Source organism: Dasypus novemcinctus, chromosome 8 (genome assembly GCF_030445035.2).
Source record: "Dasypus novemcinctus isolate mDasNov1 chromosome 8, mDasNov1.1.hap2, whole genome shotgun sequence".
NCBI lineage: Eukaryota > Metazoa > Chordata > Mammalia > Cingulata > Dasypodidae > Dasypus > Dasypus novemcinctus.
In genome coordinates, this window is record NC_080680.1 from 129,620,254 (window position 1) to 129,645,359 (window position 25,106).

A 25,106-nucleotide genomic window follows, 5' to 3' on the forward strand; every position below is an offset into this window, starting at 1 on the left:
TTTTGAAGCATGCAGCCAGTAAGGACCCCAGAGAAGCTCGAGAAGCTCGAGATCATAAGGAGTCAAAAGAGGAGATCAACAAAAACATTTCTGATTTTGGAAGACAGCAGCTTTTATCCCCATTCCCATCCCTTCATCAGTCGCTACCTCAAAACCAATGCTACGTGGCCACCACAAAGTCACAGACAGGTAAAAAGGGAGCCCCAGCAACTGTCTTTGATCTTGCAAGTACGCTTTGGAACTCCACCTTGCAAACCTAAATTGCATTTGTCAGCCTGTGTGTTACTCTAGGTAAGACTGTGTAAGCTGGCGGACCTCTCTGTGCTCACCTGCGAACGCAGAGGGAGGGACCTCTGACTTCTGCTTAAAACCTTGTCTACTACCTGCTCTATTTTCTTAGCTTTGGTCTTAAGATGGTGATTGTTGTCATTGCTAAAATCTTGGTCTAGTTTTAGGGTAGGAGTCTGTTCGATTCTAGAAACCTCCGAGTCATGAAGTCAGTGTCAGTGGGAGGCCTCGGGGTCGGGGTTGATGTGGCAGCAGTTTGTGTCTGGGGCTTCGTGGCTGGCCTCTTTCTGGGTGGCCATGGCAGCTTTCCACGCTTTTCTGTGTCTGCTTCTTTTTATAGACAGTTTGGGGAACGGGTGACTCCTTGATTCCATGTTGGGGGTTCCTCGGTCTTATGAGCGGCATGATTTGGGCACTGTTTCCAGGGAAATGTCCTGCTGCTTCCAGCACAGCTGCCGTTCTGCGTTTGGGTCTGCAGTGGCTTTTCCTCTGAGCCCTCGTGTGTGCTTAGCATGCACTCAGCTTTGTCGACCCTCTGGCTAGAGGCACACACCTTTTCCACGACTTCTAAAACCCGTTTTATGTTTACATAATTTCAGCCTTCCGGAAAAGTTGCAAAAATCCTACTAAGAATACCTGTATGCTCTTCTCCCATTTTAGCACAGGTGCACAATCATTTGCCCATCCCTCCTCGACATACAACTTTTTATTTCTGAGCCATAAGCCTGTGTTAGAGTCCTTGTGCCCTTTTCCTCTAAATACTTCAGTGTTATTTACTAAAAGTAATAGTGTAGCACCTTTAAAAGTAAGGATATTCTCCTAAGTAAGGACAGTACCATTACCAGATCCAGGAAATTAACTTTGGTACGTACCTCATACCCTGTTCAGTGTCCTGTTGGAGCCCTCTCCTACCAGGGGAAGAGGCCCTGGCCAGGGTCCATGCTGTGGTCAGCTGTCCCGTCTCGTTCGTCCCCTTTAATCTGGAACATCTCAGCCGGCCTCTGTCTGCATTGATGCTGGCGTTTGCAAAGTGTGCAGACCCTTTGTTTGGGTTTGCCTGGCATTTCCTTGTGGGGCACCCCGGAGCGATGGCATCCTCGTGTGCCGTCACACCTTACTGCGTGTACCGCCTTGTGGTTCATGTGTGCCTGGACGGGACCCTCTGAAGCGCGTCCGTGCTGCTTTGCGCCTGTGCCCACTGGCTGGGCATTGTTTGTGATTCTTTCCCATGTTAGTTACCACTGGGCGTGTGCCCTGTGGTAGTTCTGAGTGCCATTGTGCACTCTCTGTGCCGAGCTGGACTTGTGCCGGAGGGAAATGCTTTCCCTCCACCTTCACTCCTTTGCTCTGTCCCTTTGTCAGTCTCCTACCCCTGCCCCTCCCACCTGTTTTTTCTCTGGGCAGCAGTCCCTGCTGTCTTAAGTGGTTGCTTCTTTGCCCCAGGCTCAGCCAGCAAGGCCCACTTAGGCTGGCTACTTAGTCTTCTGTTTGGCCCCACTGCTTTTCGGGATCTTCCTTATTCCTGGCACAACAAAATGTCCCAGGTTTATCTTGTACTTTTCCATGCCATGGTGTCTGCCATTCCTCCAAGGAGCCCTGGTTCTTTTTATTGGGTATAGTGGTTAGAAAACAAGAGCCGTCCTTGCTACATGTTTTTGCTATTTTGACCCAAAGTTATTGGTTTTAAAGAGTTAAACTTGGCCAAGCATGACTGAATTGCAGCCATGTATATATTAGGACTGGCAGGTCATGTGAAATCAGTATTTCTGTTAAAGCGATATTGTCTTTCCCTTCTTAGCTTTATTATTTCATCCTCTAATGAAATGCCAGGTGTATTTAGCAGGCTCCAGTTCATGCTCTCTGGAGCGCCCCTCCTCTACCACTCTCTCCTGTGAGCTGGACGGATGGTGGCCCCTTAGCCTGTTTGCTCAAAGGCACGCGCATCAGCAGTTGCGCTCATTGGATGCCCAGCCCAGGTGGTTCCTGGTGCTCACCTGGACCAGCCGCAGACACGGAGAGTCTGTCCACAGCCCCTTGCCTCGTGCACTGCTGGGAGGTGCTGGGTTCTGCCTGGCCTGTCTTCTGCTCCTGTCAGGGGCAGAGCCTTTAGTAGCAGGAGTTGGGAAGCCTTTGTCCCGCTTTGTTTCTTCAGACCTCACTGTACCCATGTCATTCTGTGGAGCGATTTCTGGAGCTGATGCGTTAAAGAGTTATCACAGGCGTTTCCTTTTACCGTTTTAAAAATGGCTGTGGTGCGCATGGGGCTGCCTCTTCCCCTCACCAGAGGCTCTGCGCTTCTTGGTCCTGTCACCGCAGTAAGTTCATCATGAGCAGAAAGATGAGCAGTTCTCTGCTGGTTGCAAAAGGCACTCTCTCTCCTGGCGTAGCCGCCTCCGGTTGCAGCAGTTGTTGCTGTCGCTGTCATTTGCAGCTCTCCTCTCTGGCTGTGAATTGCCGAGGCTCTTGTCCTGCCCACACTGCCCGGCTCCCAGAGGAGGAGGTGCTGGCCTGGCCTCAGCCCCGGGGCGTGGCCTGAGCACATGAGGTTCCGCGCTCTCCGATGGGCATCTCAGCAACCTTTTCTGATTTCTGTTCAGAGAGTAGAGTTTTAAATAGAAAAGACCTATTTCAGTAATCATTTTGAGTTTCCATACTCAAGTTAGGGAGGTGGTTGCTGTCTTGCCAAGGAACCACTGATGAAAATGTCCATTGTCCATTCCAGCAGACAATCACTAGGTTCACTTAGAGAGATTTTGTTTTCCTGACTGTTTAGTTTCTAGGAGAAAGTAGAACGTTACGTATTCTGTTCAGGCAGGTGGGGGCAGGGCCCAGGTTTAGCGGCACGGGGTGGCTCCGTGGAGAGGGGAAAGGAAGGACTGGGGCGCCTGGCGGCAGCTCGTCCCCCCACTCTCCTCTGCGCTTGCTGCTTTCCGCATCTGTCTGAAATGGCTCCTCTTGCCTTCTGGCGCCCAGGCTGTCCCTCCTCAGCCTCTGGGTTCCTCTCCGTCTTTGAGGTCTTCTTCCCGTCCGCGGCTCCTTACTCCTCCGTTTATCAGGGACTCCAGTGTGGGGGTTGGCACGACTGAGGCCGTGCTCTCCGGCCTGCAGCTCCCTGGGGCCTGCAGGGCACGCTGGGTGCTGGGGTGCGCCCAGAGTGCCCCAGTTGTCTCCTCACTGCTGCCTCTCAGGGCTGTCTCTGAAAACCCAGGAGGGCCTGAGAACCGCGCTTCTTCCTTCCTCCCTTTCCTACTGTCACGGTGAGCTGTGGCCTCAGGAGGCCTCAGGGACCGTCTTCAGGCTCGTGTTACCGGGAGGGCAGGTGCTGGGGAGCGGGCTCCCGTCCTTGAGTGGCGTTGGGGGCGTTCTCTGGGGCGGGATCACCTCAGCTTGGCCAAGGCCTGGCCCCCCTTCTCAGCCCATTTTTGCCCCAGCACACACTGTTGTTGGTCCCTTTTGTGACGTGAAGTCACCGGAAATGGTGTTGGGAGGTGCCTCCGGGGCCCTGGTACTCCTGATGGGTCCTGGTCTCTGGCTTCATGTTTCTCTTGCTGCAGGGTGGGCTGATAATTTTTTGCCGTCCGTAGAGCTTAGGATTTTATTTTGAATAATGCAAGTTATGAAGAGAGTTACAAACGAATGAGTAAGAAACGAATATCACCGTTACAGTGTTTATGGACCTTCAAAATGTAACAAGCCTGATGTGATGGGATTTGCTGATGATTTTGGTAATCAGATTTTGTGAGCTGTCACCTACCTTAAAAAGCATTTGAACGGTATTTCTTTTCCTTTCTTGTCCTCTTTTGACTTTTTTTTTTTTTTTTTAGCTTGCTTGCCTTTTGTTTTAGCAGCTGCAGTATCTCGGAAGAAAAAACGAAGAATGGGAACCTATAGCCTGGTTCCTAAGAAAAAGACCAAAGTATTAAAACAGAGGACAGTGATTGAGATGTTTAAGAGTATAACTCATTCCACTGTGGGCTCCAAGGTAAGGGTGACGTCTGAGTTATGTGCCACGTGTGCTTGGAATTGTGTTTCCGTGCCCAGGACTCTGCCTAAAAGAGCTTCCTGTGAGGCGGCCAGTCGTGTGGACGGCCTTATTCCCTGCAGAAGGAGCCCGTGCTCCAGGGGTGTCCACAGGCCCTGAGCCTGCCTGGCCTGGGCCCGCCCGCCCCCTCCCAGGGCTCGCTGCGCGCTCCTGCAGCCTGTTTCGCGGGTCTGAGTGGGGCGCAGGGGGCTCTAGCTGAGGGTGCCCTGGCTCTGTTCCAGGGCGAGAAGGACCTGGGCGACAGCGCCGTTCACGTGAACGGAGAGAGCTTGGAGGTGGACTCGGAGGAAGAGGAGTCTGACGAGCTGGACGAGGAGGAGGATCACGGGGTGGAGCCAGTGGCCGCATTCCCCACAGAGGACAGCCGGACGTCTAAGGAGAGCATGTCTGAAACTGACCGCACCCAAAAGGTAAAAGTACAGTGTGAAGACAATGACAGGTTTGCCCACGGTCCTCAAAGTCCGCAGTCTGGACACTGGTGGGCCTCAGTAAACCCCCTTCCTTACTTCCGACTTGGTGTTTTGGTATTTTATTTCCGTTGAACTATTATGAGTTTATTTTCATCAGAGAGGTGTTTGTGTTCCTGTGCGGCATTCCTTGAAGTAAATCTCTTGAGCTTTCCTTTTTAAGCTCTAGATAACACAAATGATGTGCGTGACCCCAAAAGCGTTCACTGGCGGCTTGCTCTGTGCTAGCTACTGCCTGTTGCCGGCCCTGGTGTGACCGTCCACCCGAGGGGGTGGTTCCCGCACCCTCCTGCAGGTGAGGAGCGGGAGGGAGGCTCCTGTCCTGCCCGTGGCAGAGTCCTGGCTGGCCGGCCAGTGCCGATACGTGCCTGCCTTGTTCCTGCGAGGCCAGGTGGGAGGCAGTGGCACCGTGGCCATCATCGTCGTCAAGCAGGAGCTGTTGTTGGCCCTGGCCCGTGGGACTGTGTGCGGGTGCTTCCGAGGCCTTGTGAGGACCCAGGTCTCGGAACTGAGCATGGACCTCAGCACCAGGGGAGGTGCAGCAGGGCTTTACGGAGTGTTCTCTTTAAATTCATGCTCTTTTATTTCTGAGAGGGATAAATTAAAAGGGAGGTATTTTGGGGACAGGTGTGATTTCATTGTTCAGATGTGTTGGAAATTTTTGGAAAAAACTTTTTTGAGGGTGGGGTATGAGATCAAATGAGTTATTCTAAAACTGGTAGTAGACAGACAAGTCCCAGATGAACTGGCCAAAACAGTGACCCTTCTGAAAAGGTATAATTTTATTGATGAGCTTTTTACATTTGTGATCATTTGGTAAATGCCTTGTGAATGCAGCCTCTAGAGCAGAGGTCCTTCACCTTTTTTGTTCCACCAACCCCTTTGCCAGTCAAGTGAAAACCACGGACCCCTTACTAAGTCCACACTATAATGTTTATTATTTAATAAATATATCACACCCACACTGTGCCCACACAAAAAAATTTTTTTAATTTTAAATTCAAGCTCGTTGACCTCTCGTTAAGAACCCCTGTTCTAACATGTATTAAGCATTTTCTTTCATTTTTCAGAATTTGGGGCGTATCTTTTCCTATTTTTGCTTAAATTCCAAACTCATTTTTGGCCAAGTGTGCATGCTCTACCTCTTCAGCAGATTTTGGGGGCACATTTATCAGTGTTACTGCTAGCTCACTTCTTCAAAAGTAAATTGGTAGAAATTACTAAAGTTAGAGATTTAAAGGGAACCTTAAATTAATCTATTTATTTAAAAATAACATAGATCAGTTTTTAAAATTTCATATAGAGAAATGTAAGGAAGAAAACAAACAGTATCATGATCACATTTTTCAGCTAGCTCTCAATGACATTTTAAAATGCTAATTACAGTAAAATGATGCTTGCGCATGGCTAATATGTCCTGCCCTCCCTTCAAAGACCTCGTGATGTCCAGGAGCCTTTGCTGTGCGTGGCTTCCCTCACTTCCCATGAGTAGAATCCTGCCTCTGGCACCTGCTTACACCCTTCACTTGCTTGCTCAGATCAACAGAGATGTGCAGATTCTCTAATTCAAGGGCTCTTAACCTTTTTTGTTCCATGGACCCCTTTGCCAGTCTGGTGAAAACCACGGACCCCTTCTCAGAATGTAGCGGCGGATAGTTTTATGACACTCAACTAGTGCTGGGTCTAACAACTACTGTCATTTCGAAGTATGGATGAGTGTAAGCATTTCTTTGAGGTATGCAACAACTGTAATGTGGTATGAGATGAATGGTACTGTAATTTATTGCATATATTCATAAGTAAAGAAAATGCTGTATTTCAGTTAGAGGTCAGGGAAAAAGATAATAAGTTGATTTTTTCAATTCAAGCTCACAGACCCTCTGAAATCTTGCCACGACTCTTTGGGGGTCCTTGGACCCCTGGTTAAGAACCCCTGTTCTGGGAAGTGGATGGTTAAGAACCCCTGCTCTGGGACCTTCCACCTACCACATGGGAGGTCCCGAGTTCAGTTCCCAGTGCCTCCTAAAGAAAACAGTGAGCTGGTGCAGCAGACAGGCATGGTGAGCTGATGTAACAAGATGATGCAACAAGAGACACAAGGAAAAACATAATGAGAGATACAACAAAGCAGGGAGCAGAGGTGACTCAAGTGATTGAGCGCCTCCCTCCCACGTCGGAGGGCCCAGGTTCCGTTCCTGGTGCCTCTTAAGGAAACAGGGAATACCAACAGACACAGCAGGTGGAAACGAGGGGGTAGGGAGAAATATATAAATAAAAACAAGTCTTTAATAAGAAACAAACAAAGCTATATGCAGCAGAGAGGTACCAGAAGGTGTGTGCACGCACACGTGAGGAGAGGGAGAGAGAGTGCGAGCAACTAGAAGGCCGTCGTGAGAGTGACAGGATGAGTAGAAGCCTGCCACAATAGTGGCGGGAGATCAGCTTGTCTCTTCTGAAGCAGAGGGCAGGAGCATTTTTAGGGACTGGAGTGAGCTAGTCGGAACGTCCTGGGGCAGGGGACACCAAGCAGCAGGGTCTGTGGATGACATGGCACTTTTTCCTGTGCCGGCCAAGGTAGGATCAGGGGCCTGCCACCGAGTTTGGCCAAGCAAAGGGGCAGTTGAGTCAGTAATAAGAAGGACGTCCAGGGTCAGCAGGGCTCAGGTGAAATTCAGTAACGTCAGCCCCTCGCGCCAGCTCTGTGATGTTGATTGTTCTTGCTGATGCTGTAAGGTAAGAATAAGAAATAAATGCCTTAGAAAGCGTATTGGACCCAATGGATAGAGCATGCTGTCTACCATGTGGAGGTCCAGGGTTTAAACCCAGGGCCTCCTGACCTGTGTGATGAGCTGGCCCACACGTTGTGCTGATGTGTGCAAGGAGTGCGCTGCCACACAGTGGTGTCGCCCGTGTAGGGGAACCCCACGCAGAAGGAGTGTGCCCTGTAAGGAGAGCCGCCCTGCACAAAGAAAGTGCAGCCTGCCCAGGTGTGGCACCACACACACAGAGAGCTGACACAGCAAGATGACATAACAAGAAGAAACACAGATTCCCGGTGCCGCCGAGAATGCAAGTGGACACAGAAGAACACACACTGAATGGACACAGAGAGCAGACAATGGGGTGGGGGGAGAGAAATTAAAAAATAAATCTTAAAAAACAAAAAAGGAAGTAAGCCTTGGTGTGTGGAAGGGCGAAGTGTGTACTCAGGTTGTTGTCATTTATCTAACTGATCCAGGACTGTCAGCCAAGAAACTGTTACAGCTACGTGTGATGTAGACATAAAAGTCAGTTGTGTTATTGTATAGCTGCAAAAATCAGTTGAAAGATGAACAACAAAAATACCAATTAAATTAATCAATGCCCAGGGATATTCTTGCCTTATTTCCTAGTAGAAAACATCACAATATGTAAAAGCTATCTAATACTGCTGCCAACCCTTGACCAATCTTCTTCACTCCTACTTGGTTGTCTTGAAGCAGATGCTTCAGTTTGTCTTTTTAAAAGATGAGGGCTTTTTGAAAAACAAGACCACAGTATCACATCTAAAAAATTTGTCTATAATTTTTTAAAAAGATTTATTTCTCTCCCCTTTCCCACCCCCTCCCCCTAGTGTCTGCTCTTTGTGTCCATTCACTGTTTGTTCTTCTGTGTCCGTTTGTGTCGGTGGTACCTGGATTCTGTGTCTTGTTTGGCCCAATGGGTAGGGTGTCCGCCTACCACATGGGAAGTCCGAGGTTAAAACCCAGGACCTCCTGACCCGTGTGGAGCTGGTCCATGTGCAGTGCTGATGCGCACAGGGAATGCCATGCCGTGCAGGGGTGTCCCCCACGTAGGGGAGCCCCACAGGCAAGGAGTGCGCCCCATGAGGAGATCTGCCCAGTGCGAAAAAAGTGCAGCCTGCCCAGGGGTGGCGTCGTACACATGGAGAGCTGATGCAGCGGCATGACACTACAGGAGGAGACGCAGATTCCGGGTGCCGCTGACAAGAATACAAGTGGACACAGAGGATCACACAGCGAATGGACACAGAGAGCAGAAAGGGGCGGGGGGAGAGAAATAAAAAATAAATCTTTAAAAAAAAAATTGAGGTGAGGAAGACCTCTGGTGTAGGACACAAACCCAGAAACCACAAATGAAAAAGATCGACAGGTTTTGCTTCATAAAATTTCAGAAATTTTACCTAATAAGAAACAGCAGAAATAAAGTTTACATTATGTTGAGTGAAGCAAGCCAGACATAAAAGGACAAATATGGCATAATTGTATTACTATGAACTAAATGTATTACATACTATATGATTCCATTTATATAATATGTAAATATAAGTCAATTTATAAAGAGAAGGAAAAAAGCAATTGGCAAGAATAGCCAGAAGTGGGAGCTGTGGACAGCAGGGGAAGCAGAGAGTGATCACGAGGTGATGGATTTTCTTGTTTTTTGTTTATTACTATTACTGAAATAATGAAAATGCTCTGATGATTGAGGTGATGGGTGCACAACTATGCGATGGTGCTGAATACCGTTGTGCCCTTGGGTGAATTGTACTCTTTGCTGATATGTACCAATAAAATTAATTTGTTTAAAAAATTGATAGGGAAAAATATTAATAACATGTTTAACAGAGTATTATTCTACGTGTGTGTGTACTTTGTAGCTTGTACAAATCAATAAAAAAGCAAGAATCCAGTAGGAAAATGGACTGAGGACATGAATAAGCAAGAGATAGTAGACATAGAAAAGTGCAGTGGAGTTACAGGTAGTCTGCTTCTTCTGTGGCTGGGGAAATGAAGATCAGCATGGCAGTGAGGCACCTGGAAGGCGCAGGAGACCTTTGTGGGCATTACTGGCAGGATGGCAGCGTGTTTCATGCCCTTAAAGGTTTGCATACTTTGACTCAGATTCTGAGTCCAGGGTCTGTCCTATAGAAATGGTAGTATGGGTCATTTCAGTGTCTTGGTGCTTTATATCTCGTCTAGGACACAGCCTCATCTAGATCTTGTCTGGAATAGAGGCTTGTCTGGATCTTGTCAGGGACATGGCCTCATCTGGATCTTGCCGGGGCACTTTTTAGGTTTTATCTAGGACACGACCTCTAGATCTTCTATAGGACACAGCCTTGTCTAGACCTTGTCTGGAATACTGCCTTGGCTAGTTTTTGTCTGGGACACAGCCTTGTCTAGATCTTGTCTAGGACATGGTCTTGTCTAGATCCCATCTGGGATACGGCTTTATCTAGATGTAGTCTCAGACATGACTTCGTCTAGATGTCCTCCTCTAGACCTTGTCTAGGACATAGCCTTGTTAGATATCATCTAGGACATGGCCTCATCTAGACCTTGTCTGGGACATGGCCTTGTCTAGATCTTGTCTAGGACATAACCTCATCTAGATCTTATCTAGAGCACAGCTTTGCCTAGATGTCCTCCTCTAGATCTTGTCTAGGACATGGTGCCACCCAGATCTTGTCTAGAACATGGCTTTGCCTAGATGTCCTCCTCTAGATCTTGTCTGGGACATGGCACCATCTGGATCTTGTCTAGAACATGGCTTTGCCTAGATGTCTTCCTCTAGATCTTGTCTGGGACATGGTGCCATCTAGATCTTGTCTAGAACATGGCTTTGTCTAGATGTCCTTCTGTAGATCTTGTCTGGGAGATGGCCTCATCTAGATCTTGCCTAGAACGTGGCCTTATCTGGGCTTGTTGGGGACATGGCCATCTAAACCATGTCTGGCATGTGGCCTTGTCTAGATCTTCTCTAGGCACAGCCTTGGTGTAAACTGCATGGTGCTTACTGGGTAGAGCGTGTAGGTGATAGTGTGTGAGCTGCGGTGTGCCTGTACATGGGTCCTAAGCGGACATCTCCATGGAGTAGTGCACGCAGCAAGTGTGTGTTTTGCATACATGCAAGTTAGCAGGGAGAGGGGCAGGGAAGGAATAAATGATACATTTGCCTTAAAAATGTATTATCTGTATGCATAGAAAGGTAAATACAGTGGGAAAAGTAAAATATCTTTTTTGTTCTGATGTGGAAAGAGCTCCAAAATATATTGTTACTTAGAAAAAAGTAATATTCAAAATGTGTTCTGAATAAAAGTAATAATCACCATCATATTTAGACCCAGTTGGCAGTGACTGCTCCTGGGGAGCTGGGCAGGGATCTTGGGTGAGCTTTTTATGATGCTGCATCCTCTGAAATCCTTTACTGTGTATGTTTTATTTTGGTCTTGTACCTCTTTTATTGAGTTATACCACATGTACCGTGTGCTAGTCTTCAGTATACAGTTGGTGAACTTTTACTTAAGTACAGCCAGGGCAGCTACTGACCAGATAAACTGTCAGCATGTGCATATATTCTTCACATTAAAAACGGTAAGTGAGAACTCCTGAGTGGGTGGTGAGGTTGTCACAGTGGAGAGCAGGATGGGGGCTGTGCTGTGTTCAGCCTCTGTTGGCACCAGCCCCGTCCATGCCCATGCACTTGTAGTGGTCAGAGTGGGTCCCACGGCCAGCTGAGAGAAGTGGGCAGTACGACCCACCACTCTATGCCTCCAGCATTTAAAGCCAACATTTTGTGTTTCTAGGTTGTTTTGGATCAAATTATCTGCCACTCACCACATGTACTATCTTGGCTATAGTTAGTAGTAATGCTTTGATGATGCTCTTTCATAGTTTGTAACAATTGTGTGTCTCACAGCAATGCAAAGTTTGGTGGTGGGGTAATATATGAGAACCTTGTCTGATGATATGCGTGGTGGTTTTGTAAGTTCACAACTTACACTGTATACTTACAGTTGATGGGTGTTCACGTATGAATGATAAACTTCAGTAGAAAAAAATTTAAGACGTCTGCTGCTCAGGGATCTGATTTGCCTTTGTTTTCTATTTGATGTATCATCCCTTCACTGCATGGTTATTCAGATGGATGGTGAGTCTGAAGAGGAGCAGGAATCGGCAGACACTGGAGAGGAAGAAGAAGATGGAGACGAATCTGATCTGGTAATGTGCAGTCTTTCTTCTGATATTTGGGTCTAGCAATAATTAAAGTAAACACAAGAGGCGCCCTGGTTCATTCGTTTGTTCATTCAGCTTCTAGTTGGCTCTCCAGGCCTGGTGACGAGACTGAGTGGCCAGGAATGCCACAATAGCAAGCCGCTGTTCTGTGGAGGGAAGCAGCTTCTGCAGGGCAATCCTGAGAAAGGAGCAGTGAGGAAGACCCTGCAGAGCCCTGGGAAGATGGTTTTAGGCTGGGGTGGCAAGTCCTGGGCTGGAAGGAGCAGTTGGAGTGCAAGACCGGTGTGGCTGTGGTCTGGAGGGAGGGGTTTTGGGACAGCCGAGGAGAGTGCTGGAGGGGAGGCCGGGCCCACAGCCAGGCTGTCCCAGCTGGGAGGGGCGTGGCCAGGGGCTTTAGGGCACAGGGTGCCTCAGGCCTGCACCCACGAGAGCCTCTGCTGGCCCGAGTTGAAGTGGGGAGGGCACGAGCGCGCAGCAGGGATGGCAGCAGCAGGGATGGCAGCAGGGCTTCACCATGGAACGGGGAGACGGCAGCGGCTGGAGCAGAGCTGATGGGACTTCTGGACTCAGCTTCACATGGGCGTGAGAGCTGAGCTCTGAGGGCGACTTCTGGGTTCTGAACTGAGCTCTCAGCTGCCACGGTGATGATGAGGCAGGAGTGTGTGGGGAGCAGGAATCTGCAGTGGAAGTTACCTGGACAGGCAGTGGAGACGGCAAGGAGGCAGTGGCCAGGGGTAGGGCTGGCGGTCGGCCTGAGAGCCTGGCTGCCCACGGCTGCGTCCACATCTGCAGGACCTGGGTGGGGTCCCAGCAAGCCTGGGAATGGGAAGGGCAATGAGGGCCCAGCATCAGCCTTGGGTCGTTCCAAACATTTGAAAGTTAAGTGTAGGAGAGTGAGCCAGCTAAGAGGCCTTTGTCCTGTGGGGGAGGCCGTTGTGGAGACAGACGCAACAAGGCGGAGTGTACGTCATCAGCTGGAGGAAGGCATGTATACGACAGAAGTGGATTGTAGTAAGGAAGCAGGTCGTCTTACTGAAGTTACTCATTTCCTGAGTAGAACTTTTTAGATTTATTCTTTTCTTTTGTGCCAAACTCTAATAAGATTTATAAGTTCCATCTTAAAATTTTCTTGATTTTGTTTTCTTTAAAAGGACTGAATTTGAAGTGATGTTTCTTAGTAGGGAAAAACCTGGACCTTAAAAAAATGTGACCAAGAAAAATGTCTAAAAGCGAAATTAGTTTTTTAGTTGAAGAATCACAATATATTGTCTTATTTTGCAGAAAATCAATTTTGCTTTTAAGAACTCCTCCCTGTGCTTTGCTCTTTATGTATCTACCTCTTTGGTTCTCCAGAGTTCTGAATCCAGCATTAAGAAAAAATTTCTCAAGAGAAAAGGGAAGACGGACAGCCCATGGATCAAACCAACCAGGAAAAGAAGGCGGAGAAATAAAAAGAAACCAGGTAAGCTCAGAATCACGGGCTTCCTGCGCTGGTTCATAGCAGAGCAGTTAAGTTACACAGTCTGCGTCATCGGAGCCTCGTGGGGAGGGGGTGGGGGCTCGGGAGGCTAAACTGGGTTCTGCACAGGATTTCATTTGAAAAGGGGGTTCTGCTGCTAGGAAAATGAAAGTTTTTAATTACTTTGGTAAAGAAACTCCAGTGATCCTAAAATGGTTTGCTCAGGCACGCCTGTTTTGGCTTCAGTGCTGAAGGTTACGATGACGGCTCGTTCTTGTCCTTCCGTGGGCAGGGCTCTGGCCTGCGTGGTGCGTTGTAGGGTGTGTGGAGCAGTGTTGTCCTGGGCCCGGTGGTGGCGCGCTGGACCTTGAACACCTGGTGCCTGTGTTTGCTGGTCTTGTGGCCAGAGCCCCTGGTCTAGAAGTAACTTACCAAAAATGAGTGCAGGGAGAAAAGTATCTCTCAGATTTAGAAGGGATGTGGTTGGTTTGGTGGGCCACAGTCATATTTTTTTACAACTGTTTTTAGGTGTAATTGGCATACACTAAAATACACATTGTGTACCATTAGATGAATTTTAACATGTAGGTGTAGCTGTGAGACCATCTTCACAGTCACTGATGACCTTACCCACTGACCCCACAGATTTCCTTGTGCCTCTGCTGCCCCTTTGAACCGCTTCCCTTGGCTTGGCTGCCCTCCACCTTTCCCAGGCAGCTGTCTCTGTAGATTGATGAGCATTTTCTAGCATTTTATGCGAGCGGCATCTTTCAGTACTCCCTGGCTTCTTTGACTAAGCATTGTTGTTTGAGGGTCGCCCATGTTACTGCGTCAATGGTTGGCTGGTTCCCATGTATTGCCGGCAAGTTTTCCATTGTGTGGATGTACCAGTGTGTCCTTTCATCTGTTGACGGACATTTGGGCTCCTTCCAGCTTTGGCTGTTATAAGTAAAGCTGCTGTGAACATTTGGGTATGTCTTTATTGAACAGAGGCTTTCATTTACTTTGGGTAAATATTTAGGACTGGAAAACATGAATCTTATGGTGTGTGTTTAACTTTTTAGAATACTGCCAAGCTGCTTTCCAAAGTACTTGTACAATATTTATGTTCCCAGCGCAGCACGGAGGCGTTCTGGTTCTGCTCCATCCTCGCCAGCACTTGGTGTGGCCAGCCTTTCACATTCCAGCTCTTCAGGGGACACTCAGTGGGATCTTGCTGTGGTTTTAATTTGCATTTAACTTACGAATAATGAGGTTATGCATCTTGGCCTTTCATATAGCCTTTTTTTTTGCGAAGCGTCTCTTCAGATTTTTTGCTCATTTTTAGTCAGATTGTTTTATCCTTGTTGAGTAGTAAGAGTTCTCAGTATCTTCTGGATACAGCTTTTTTATCAGATATGTCTTACAGATATTTGTGCTAGTCTGTGGCTTCCCTTTTCATTCCCTTAACCATATTTTTAGCAGAGCAAGTTTTTGTAGTTTTGTTGAATTCCAGTTGATGAAGTTTTTTCTTTTATGGTTCATACTTTTTGTGCCCCATCTAAGAAACCCTAAAAAGACCCAGTTCACAAAGATTTTCTCCCATGTTTTCTAAGTCTTGCAGCTGTGGCTCTTACATGTAGGTTTCTGATCCAGTCTGAGATCATTTTTGCGTGAGGACTACAGTGCAAGGGTCTGCAAGGCGTAAGTTCATCTTCTTGCCAGTGGAGACCCAGTGTCCCAACCGCATTTCGTTGGAAAGGCTTTCCTCCTCCCATTTAGTTATTGTGGGCCCTTTGTTGAAAGTCACTTGGTCAATATGTGTGGGGTTATTTTTGGACTTTCTGTTCTATTTCATTTATTTGTTATCCTTCCATTAATACCAAAAGCTGCAGGACTTGTTCTGGTTTTCAAAATTATTTTAGCTATTCTTCTAGATGCTCTGGCTTAGAAGTAACTTGTGGGGGAGGATGTGGGGGAGGAAATGTCCCTTGAAGTGCAGGGGCATCCAGGAGGCAGCATGTGCGATGGTCGTCCTCTTGGACTCCTGGAGTCCAATTGACAGTGGGGCCAGATGGCCCAGCGCACTTGCTCTTTCGTGACACTTCTTTTCCTCTTTACCAAGGAGCGCTGTGGAGAGCACAGAACCTGACGTAGGTTTTACTCTCCTGTTTACAGGAGCGCTGTGGAGAGCACAGAACCTGACGTAGGTTTTACTCTCCTGTTTACAGGAGCGCTGTGGAGAGCACAGAACCTGACGTAGGTTTTACTCTCCTCTTCTGTTTACAGGAGTGCCGAACCTGACGTAGGTTTTACTCTTCTCTTTAATAGGAGCACTGTGGAGAGCACAGTACCTGATGAGTTTTTTTTGTTTTTTAAAAATTTTTAAAGACTTATTTTTATTTTATTTATTGCCCCACGCCGTGCCACCTACACTCGCTGTGTGCTTTCTGTGTCCATTTGCTGCGTGTTCTTCCATGTCTGCCTGTCTTCTCTTTAGGAGGCACTGGGACCTGATCCTGGGACCTCCGACATGGGAAAGAAGCGCTCATTTGCTTGAGCCATCTCAGCTCCCTGGTTTGTTGTGTCTCTCATTGTCTTTCTTCTGTGTTTCTTTTTTGTTGCGTCATTTTGTTGTGTCAGCTCATGGCGCAGGCCAGCTCACATTTACCAGGAGGCCCGGGAACCTGAACCTGGGACCCCCCCCCATGTGGTAGATGGGAGCCCAATCACTTGAGCTACATCTCCTTCCCCTGATGTAGTTTCAACTCTCATTTCATCTTTGCCAAGGAGTGCTGTCGAGAGCACAGTATCTGATGTAGTTTTACTCTCCTTTTCTCTTTATCATAAAACTACATCAAGGAGTGCCATGAAGAACACAGTACATAATGTGTAGTTTTTACTGGTAGCTGACAGAAGTTTGTAGAACTAAGACTGAAAGTTGTTCATGTAGAGATTTCATCTCTGTTATCTTTGGCTATACTATGTAAAGTACGTGCTTGAATATTTTGTTCACATAGGAGTCTGAGTTCTGTTTCTTTATATAAATTTGTTAAAGTCACAAAAAGACAGCTTATATTCTTCACATTGATGGTGACGATTTCTCAAAGGTGGTTGACTTATCCTTCTAAGGTCAAGGTGCAGAATTCTGCCTTAGAAGATGGTGGGCACCACAGCTTTCTGTGTGGTGGTCCCCTCATTTCTGGCCATTATTATTTCCATACTGGTGACTCACATTAGGAGCTTGTCTGTGGACTGCGGGCGTTTGCCCTCTGCTGGTGTGACACAGCTCCAAGGGCAAAGCCTGTGTAGGACACTCAACCCTGTCGAGCCATTCTCTGACCCAAGGGACAAGGGCACTGGTGGGCCTGCTGCTGCCCCACCGGTTCCTCCGAGGGGAGAGGAGGCCTGGGCTGTGGACGCCACGCCTCCTGGGCATGGGCACGCCCCTCCCCCCTCCACTCCCCTCTATTCCCCTCCTCCCCCCTCCTCCTCCCCCCTCCTTTTCCCTCCATTCCTTCCTCTCCCCCTCCCCCACCTCACGGTCCATCTTTGTTGCCCTCTCTTGACACACTGCCTCCGTCCCCGTGCCCAGCCTCTATTCCTTGTGAATCCAGCTGACATACACTTCCCAACCATACTGCCACTTGGGGGTTTTCTCTTTGTTGGCCTTTTAAATAAGAAAAATAAATTTGTTTTAATTTAAAAATAATAAGCACATGTGTACATGCTTTTATTCAGTTTCTCAATTATTGATCACTATATTTAGTTGATACAGCTATAGAGAAAAATGTTTCTGCATACCAGTGCCTTTGATTTTCTTGGTATAGGATCCACCCTTCAGTGAACATTATATGGAAATGGAGAATTGGCAAAATGTTGTACAAGAAGGATAATGATAGTGAAACTGTAATGGCCTAGCTGGTAGTGTTCTTTTTAATTGATGTGATTAGAATTTCCTGTGAGCTCGTCCTGTATGCAGTGGCTTTCTGGGTGTGCAGTGTTTTACAGTGTGTGCATTTTGAATGTAGGTTCTGACGCATGTAAGTCATCAGGAAGCACAGAACAGACTGCACCTGGAGACAGAGTGGGATATGTGGAAGTCTCTCTGGACTCTCTGGATCTCCGCGTCAAAGGGATCCTCTCGCCCCAGGCAGAAGGTGAAGCTGGTGCTCTCCGTGTGGCTGCGCCATCTTGGTTCTTTGTTTGCTTGGCATCCTCCTCTATTAGGAGGATGCCCCCTGGTGGATATTAGTAGGAAATTTGGTTAAACACATCACTTAAGGTGACTGAATATCAAGATTCACAGTATATTTGTTAGGTCACTCACAGCATTCAGGTGAAGAAATGGAAATTGTGCAGACTCCTCAGATAACTTGAATAGATTTTGGTGAAGATCAGTATCGCAGTCTTCTCATCTAAGATCACTTGTGAGTCATGTGTAGCAATAGCTTCCCTGCAAGTCATACACATTTTTATGCAGTATGCTATGAAAAGACCCCCTCTCCCTTAACAGTGTTTTAGTATATACATAGGCGACATAATTTTGGGTAATGTTGTTTTATGATTATCAGTGATTGTAATTTCAACTGGATGAATTTTTTCTTCTGGACAGTATTGAACTCACACTTCTCAGATATATTCTTTAATAGAAGAAAACATATATTTAATGCTATTTTTGGACCTTCAAATCACTGGAGCGTCAACAGCTTGTTTTGGGGGGTCCTCAGCCTGGAGAACTGCGCGTGTCAATTAATTGATTGGCCACAGGACCAGTTTTCTTGGTGATGCAGCTTATTACAGAGAAAGTGCAAGTGCCCTTTGTCAGTTTTTCCTCTTTGTTAAGCTATTTAACTACTTTATATCAATTAAAATAACTAACTTTGATTATTTTGGAAAATCTACTTGAGATGTAATGTGGAAAAATGTACTTTCCACGTTGATTTTTGCAGCTGTGGAGTTGCGGGCTTTGCTGGGGTTTGGTGAATCATTATTTAAAGGGCAGGCAACTTGTTTTTTAGGGTTTTGAACATTATAGGGTTTTTCTAAAAAATTAACTTTTATTTGCAAACCCTGTGCACCAAGCAAAAACTAGAGAGATTTTGATTCACTATTTAATTTAGGAAGACAGATCTTTAAGGAAATCTAAACTGTAGGCTCATCCATCAGAGAGGCAACTCCATTTGCTCCTTCTGGAATTTCTTTTGTAGCATTATAAAGTTTCTGGCTTGGTTACCTCATCCTTTCTTTCTAGATTAAGTATAACACTGAGTGTCTAATTCTTCTAAACCTGCTTTTTTAAGTTTGGAGGTCTCAGGAAATTACAGATTTGGGTGTAAGCACAGAATCACTTTGTCAGCTTTGCTGCTCAGCTCTGGTTGGAGGTCTGGAGACAGTGGCGGGTGCAGCAGAGGCCTCCCCGCCTCCAGGCCCTTGCGAGCTCGGTGGCCTCGGGCTTGGCCTGGTCTGTCTTTGTGGCTGAGCAATGGGAGATGGAACAAGGTGGCATTTAAGGGCCCTTCTACCTTTAAAGTTTTACCTTCTGTTTCTTATGAGGTGGTAAAAGCATAGGCTGCAGCAGTGAGGTGAGGGAATGAAAAGGTTGGTTGGAGGCTTCTGAGGATGCTCGTTCATTGACTTTTTTTTTTGTATTTGCTGCAATTGATTATTTGTTTGCTCATCCATGCTTTCAATTTACAGAATCAAAACATTGAAGAAACAAGTGTGTCCATTCTCCTTGAGGGCTCTGGGAAGGGCGTTGTGGAGCTTGGAGCTGGGAGGAGGGCAGGGGCCTCGGGCTATGGCAGAGCTGGGGGTGTGCTCCTTTGACAGGTGTGAGAGGCCAGAGGGATCCAGGCATGTTGTTGAGGAAGGGCCAGGAAACTGGTGATGAGTTTGGGTCTGAGCCTTGGCACCTCAAAGGATGTGTGGAATGAGATCAGAAATCGGTCATGTTCTGATGGCGTTTGGTCTTAGATCTGTTGAGTGGGTTGGAGGGAATTTGGTGACCCAGCAGGTAGCAGGAGGTGGGGAATGGTTAGGGGCCTGTGAGAGTGGAGAGCAGGATGCAGAGCCAAGTGGAGAGGTCACTCTTGGTGTGGTGGCTTAAGCCATTTCCAGTGCCATGTTCCCACAGTGGGTCTTCACGCTGGAGGTGGGAAGGCATGCCGGGGCCCACACAGCCCTTCGAGCACTGATGGCCTTGGGAGGGCAGCACATCCACGGACAGGAGTTCTTACCCAGCATGCCCGGACTGCGCAACCAGGCTTGGTCAGCACAGCTGAAAGAAGGGTTATCTGACGTCTTTGTGCAGTTTGTTTCTGTGCTTCCTCATTTTTAAAATGACATTACTGAGCAGGTGCTCCCAAAGACCCTTCCAGGTTTAAACTTGCTGTGAGGTTTCTTCATAGCCTCTCAGAGACGTCTTTTCCCAGCAGTAAACAAGCCGCAACCTGAAAGAAGGCAGCTGACCTCTTGGGCGTGGGGAACCCAGGGGTCGGTCAGGCCACGCCTTGGGTCCCTCTGGACCTTTGTCCTTGTCCCTTGTCTGGATTGCCTCCCCAGTGACGACCAGGCTCAGGGTCTGTAGCCAAGGGTAGATTACGATGTAGAACCTGTTGGTGATAACCGTTTGCTCTCTGTGGGCGTACTTCTCCTTGTGAAGAGAAGTGCTAATTACCTTCAGTGAAGAGTGAGCACATCTTTCTAAGTATTTCGCAAGAAGGAAAACACAGAATGTGGGGTCACTCCCATAAACCTCTTGTGGGGAGTGGGGGTCTTCTTGCAGCAGCCCCCCTGTGCCCCTGTGGCCGCCACCCCAGCACCAGGAGGGCCGCCAGCACCAGTTCTGGCCTTGCCAGCACACAGGCTTAGGTCCCAGGCCCCTGCTGGCTTCGCCTCACCCCGCGTGGTGAGAGGGGTGGTGGTGCAATTTGGCTGCTGTTGCTGCTTTGGTGCTTTTAGCCAGTATTCTTCTCTAGTTTGGCTGCTTTTTCTGCAACCCTTCTCTCCCTCAGCTTAGTCAAAGGACTCTTTGGGCTGTTGGGATTGGTGAATGTGCTGTAGATAGTAAGCTAACCACTGTTAGAGCCTTCAGATTGAGGCCGCAGCACAGTGAGTGAATGCTTTTTGCTGTGAGTACCAAAAGGGTTAGGGGTAGCTGCTTATGTTGGAGCCCCTCTCTTTTGAACTTAGGTCTCAAGTCTGAGAATATAGATGAACCAGTAATTCTTGTGAGGCAGGCAGGTAGCATGTTAGCCAGATGGGCACAGCCCAGTCCTTCAAGATGCAAAGGACTGGAGCTCAGCTGCTCCTCCCTCACGGGAAGCCCTTTCAAGGCTGGGCCCATGGCTTGCTGCCGGGCCTTTCCCTGGAGGGTCGTGACCGTAGGGTGCCGCGCCCAGCCATGGCCTGCCGTCCGAGGTGCGGGAGGCAGTAACCCTGATCCCGTCTGTGTGAATTGCAGGACTGGCCAACGGTCCCACCCGGGGGGAGACAGACGGCCTCCAGGAAGTGCCCCTCTGCAGCTGCCGGATGGAAACCCCAAAGAGCCGGGAGATGACCACCCTGGCCCACAGCCAGTGCATGGCCACCGAGAGCACGGACCACGAAGTAAGCAAGTTCGTTTCACTTTCAGCAACCAGGAAGGGCGCCTGGGCCCCAGAAGCCCAGCCTTTCTGTTACACTACGGGCTCCACCCCGTGGCACTTGTGCTGTGTGACAGGGAGGCAGGACGGGCTTCCCAAAGGGCATCACGCAGGCGCCGGTGCACTTTTAGAGCTTGTTTAAAAGAAGGGTGTTAGAGAGCTTGTGTTCAAATGAAAATGACCTGCACGTTAGTTTAATTTCTCTTCTATGATTGTACTTTATGCAGAGTTTTCCTACCTTCCTGTAAATTTGGTAGCCATTCGGTTGAGTTGGGAGGGTCAAACCGAGAGGGACATGTGGTAACACATCCCGGTTGCTGGTGGGATGGTGAGGCCTGTCTTTCCACAGAGGAAGTGGAGGCCTGGCCTCGGCCCCACGAGCCTGTAGCCGCTGCCCGCTGTCCTCAGTCCCCAGAGCCTGGAGGAAGCTTCCCAGCCCTGCCCTGGCCCTGGCTCTCCACCTGGGCCTCCAGGAACAGCAGGACGCTCTGTGCCCAGAGCCCAGGGAAGGGGCTGTTGCCCGCGAAGCCCTTCACTTCTTTCTGGATGAGATTCCGCTCAGTCCTTAAAGCCGCTGGCAGTGGTGTGGCCGTGATGGGTGCTGCTGGTGCTGGAGCTCGTTGGTGGGAGGCCACGAGAGGACCGAGCGTGACCAGCTTGTCTTGTCTGTCCCCGGGTGTTTCCCGCCCGCCTCCTTCTGGCCTGGCTCTGCTGGAGGAAGAGGGTATCACGTAGCACTTGGATTCCCTGCCTCCCTCCTAAGATGCTTACCTGCCTGCTATTGCAGTGAGATTCCTGGTGGTTCTGGTCACTTAAAGTACTGAGTCTTCACTGTCAGTTTTAGAAATCAACAGAGCACCAAGAGCAACAACTTGTGCAATTTCACTGTGTGCCATGCTGCGCAAAACTCTTTGCACACTCAGCCCCTATAGCGGTCGGGCTGACGTGCGCTTTGCTGTGGACGGGGTTGGAGGGGCTGAGTAGGGCGTCCAGGGTCAGTGGCTGCCAGCGAGGGGCCATGCTGGACAGACTGGACACAGAGTCCAGGCTCCTTGCTGCTGCATCACGTGTCTCCTGAATCCGCCGGTTAAGAGCCACGATGCAGCATGTGGACAAGGAGGTTGTAGCAGCCGGCGGCCACCACCACCTCCCACCTGAGTGTGCACCAGCGCTTCCTGCCGTACAGTGCTGGGCTCGGGCATCAGGCTTGGCTTTTCCGAGGAGTTCCCATTTTCTACTTCAAGGACCGTGGGCTTGGCCTCCTCATACAGCGCTTTAATGCTGATGGTAGGGAGAGCCTAATGAAATTCACCCTCATTCTGAAAGTTTGTTTCCTCTGTGAATTTAGTATCCATGTTTCCAGGTGCCTAGGGACCTCATCCTTGCCCCCAAATCAGAAGCTCAAGGTTCTGAGCTTCTGTAGCTTTGGCTACAGCCTGGCTGGGGGCATCTGCTTTCACAGTCCTTACCTCCACCGTGTGCTGGGAGGATGGAAACTCTTCTCGAGGCAGAGCCAACTCTTCACGCCTCTGAGACAGATGTTCACGTCCCGTGCCTTGTTCCCTGGCGCACACACACTCAGACCTCTGCACAGCCTCCTGCCACCCTGATTTTTATTCCAAAAGAACTTTCCATAGTCAGAAGGTAGAGAGCTTCAGCCATCACTGGCTTTTGATTCATCTCTCCCTCTTGTCCTTTCTTTTTTGAGCTAGCATTTTAAAGGAAATCCCATTTTACTAATAAATACCTCAGTATGTATTGCTCTTCAGGGAAAAAAGAGAACATTTTCTTATATAACAGTAATGCATTTTCATGCATAACAAAAATAATTGCCTAATATTACTCCTATAGTCAAATATCTCTGTTTAAAATGTGTCTTTGAAAGTATTTTTCCTAAGTAGACCCAGTATCGCCTGTCCACTGTAGAGTAGACTCATGTATTTAAATCTTATTTTGTTACTTAATTTTGGTGAGAGTACTTTAGAGGGGTTTTGTGAGTCCACCTTGCCTCACAGCAGGAGTGATGCCAAGATGAGGCGGGGGTTGGTGTTGGTAGAGTCGCTGCCTCCCTTCCTCGGCTGGCTCCTCACCAGCCCTTTACCTGCCATTTTTACCACCCATTGCCAACCACTGCATTAATCCATTATCTTATTAGAAATGACAGAACAGCGATTTTGCTCTTCTGTTATTCACCTGCAGTTACTAGCTGGAATTTTTTGGTACAAAAATTTCCCTCATCTGTTAGGACTGTTTGGTACCTTTGAAATACATTTCAGTCTGGATAGGCAGATTAAAGAATTACTACTGTAATTTTAACTTGCACTTTTCAGAGTAATGAGTTGGTGCATTAACAAGCTCCAGTGGTTTCCAATGAGTGTGATTTTCTTCTCTCCCCTCTTTCCTCCCTCCCTCCCTCCCTTTACCAGTCTCAGGAACTCACGGTCTTTTCCGTATGCAGTCTGTTTGTATTAGCCATAAAGGGTGCTGATGCCAAGTACCAGAAATCTGTTGGCTTTTATAAAGGGTATTTATTTGGGGTAGAAGCTTATAGTTACAATGCCCTAAAGAGTCCAACTCAAGGTTCCATAACAGGTACTTTCTCACCCAAAGTCATTTTCCACATGTTGCGGCAAGATGGCGGGCGACGTCTGCGAGGGTTCAGCCTTCTTTCTTCCTCTTAAGGATCCGTGGTCTCAGCTTCTTCTAATCTCAGCTGCAGGCTGACATAAGGCTCATCTCTCAGGGCTTCTCAGCTGTTCTCTTCTCTTGAGCTGCAAGCTGTTAGACTCATCTCTCTTCCCAGGGCCTCTGCTGTGTCTGTGGTGCTGTCTCTCTTCCGTGTTGCTCTTCTCTTGTGTATATACTTCTCTGTTCTTATACAGCCAAGGGGGCAGGGATTCCACCCTGCATGCCCTAATGATGCGGTTGAATCAAAGGCCTAATCTTGATTCAATAAAGGGAAAGTGAAACGTCTGAATTTAATACAATCAAGAGGGTATCATGCCCAGAGGAAGAGACCAGTTTACAAGCATAATCAATATCTCTTTTTGGAATTCATAAATAATATTGACTGCCAACTGTTCTTAACTTATTTTCTTATAAAATGAAGTATAGATCCAAACAAATGCATGGCTGTAATGAGTTATTCTGAGCCGACACTGGTAACCACCCCAAGGTCAGGAACTAGGACTCAGCCGCCCTTCCTAGAAGCTCAGTCCACCTGCCCCTTCTTCCAGTTGTGTCTTCTTGACTCTCCCTGAAAGAAGAAATAGGGGGGAGGGCTTAACTGGGGCTATCCCAAACTGCCATACAGTGGGGCCAGCTGAAATTGTGAAGAAAGGCACTAAAAGCCAGAACGACCAGCCAAATGCGTTTATTAGGGGAACTTAGCGCTGCAGCTCTCTGCGGTGGATGGTGAGGTGGCAGGAAGGTGACGCTGGTATGCCTGTGCCCCTGGCCACCACTCTACAGATCTCTTGGGGCTGGGAACAGAGGTGGCTGAGGGCCAGGGGCTGGTATTGGGAAATATCTTGGTATGTGCTCTTTTCTCCAAGCAAGTTGTGCTTGGGGTGGGCTGTGCTCAAGGTTATAGCAGCCGAAGCTCGTCATGCACCCAGGGTGCTAGCACCCAGGGTGCTAGAAGGGGATGGCCGAGGAGGAGCACGGGGGCAAGGCACCCTCGGTCAGGGAGGCGGTGCTGTGTGCATCACACGGTCCCCACTCCTGCCCTGCCCTGACAGTCACACCCACCCCTCTTCTGCAAGAGTCCTTGGGCCATGGGTGGGGTGGGGGTATAGCTTGTAAAACTGTTTTTCCTATTTAAAGGACATTAGAGACAGAACCCACAAGTGTGTGGAGCAAGTCCAGCTGTGGTGAAGGCTCATTGACAGGCTTGTCCACCGGCTCCCCCACCCTGCCAACCAAGCCTTCATTTGGCTCGCCTGTAGACCACCTCCTGTTTGATCCAGGTTCTTTTTGCAAGTGAGCTAAGAATTTATTCGCCTTGGCTTCTTTGTCTGGCATGTATTTGTATACAATGTTCAGGTTTTATTAAGGCATGTCCTCCCTTGTGAGTGCTCTGAGAATGTACAAGGCCGTGCAGTTTTGTAGCACCACCTTGTGCACAGCCATAGTTTCTTGATTTAATGGAGAGGCTGTGCTTGCATTGGGGGCTGTGGTTACAAACTTCCAGAATGTATTACCTTGAGC

General features: G+C 48.3%; 1 protein-coding gene across 20 annotated transcripts in view; it reads left to right on the forward strand.

Moving 5' to 3' along the window:
• The window catches only part of EHMT1 (euchromatic histone lysine methyltransferase 1), a 298,696-nt gene that overhangs the window by 169,433 nt on the left and 104,157 nt on the right, over positions 1 to 25,106 (forward strand). For 6 of the 20 annotated variants that reach the window (XM_058302808.2, XM_058302813.2, XM_058302815.2 and 3 more), the window contains 7 exons: positions 9 to 189; positions 4,113 to 4,270; positions 4,552 to 4,740; positions 11,721 to 11,798; positions 13,167 to 13,275; positions 17,283 to 17,411; positions 20,717 to 20,862. In XM_058302808.2, coding sequence (XP_058158791.1) covers positions 9 to 189; positions 4,113 to 4,270; positions 4,552 to 4,740; positions 11,721 to 11,798; positions 13,167 to 13,275; positions 17,283 to 17,411; positions 20,717 to 20,862 — 990 coding nt within the window. The remainder of the gene's footprint in view (positions 1 to 8; positions 190 to 4,112; positions 4,271 to 4,551; positions 4,741 to 11,720; positions 11,799 to 13,166; positions 13,276 to 17,282; positions 17,412 to 20,716; positions 20,863 to 25,106) is intronic. The other 14 variants (XM_058302812.2, XM_058302819.2, XM_058302820.2 and 11 more) reach the window with 5 other exon arrangements.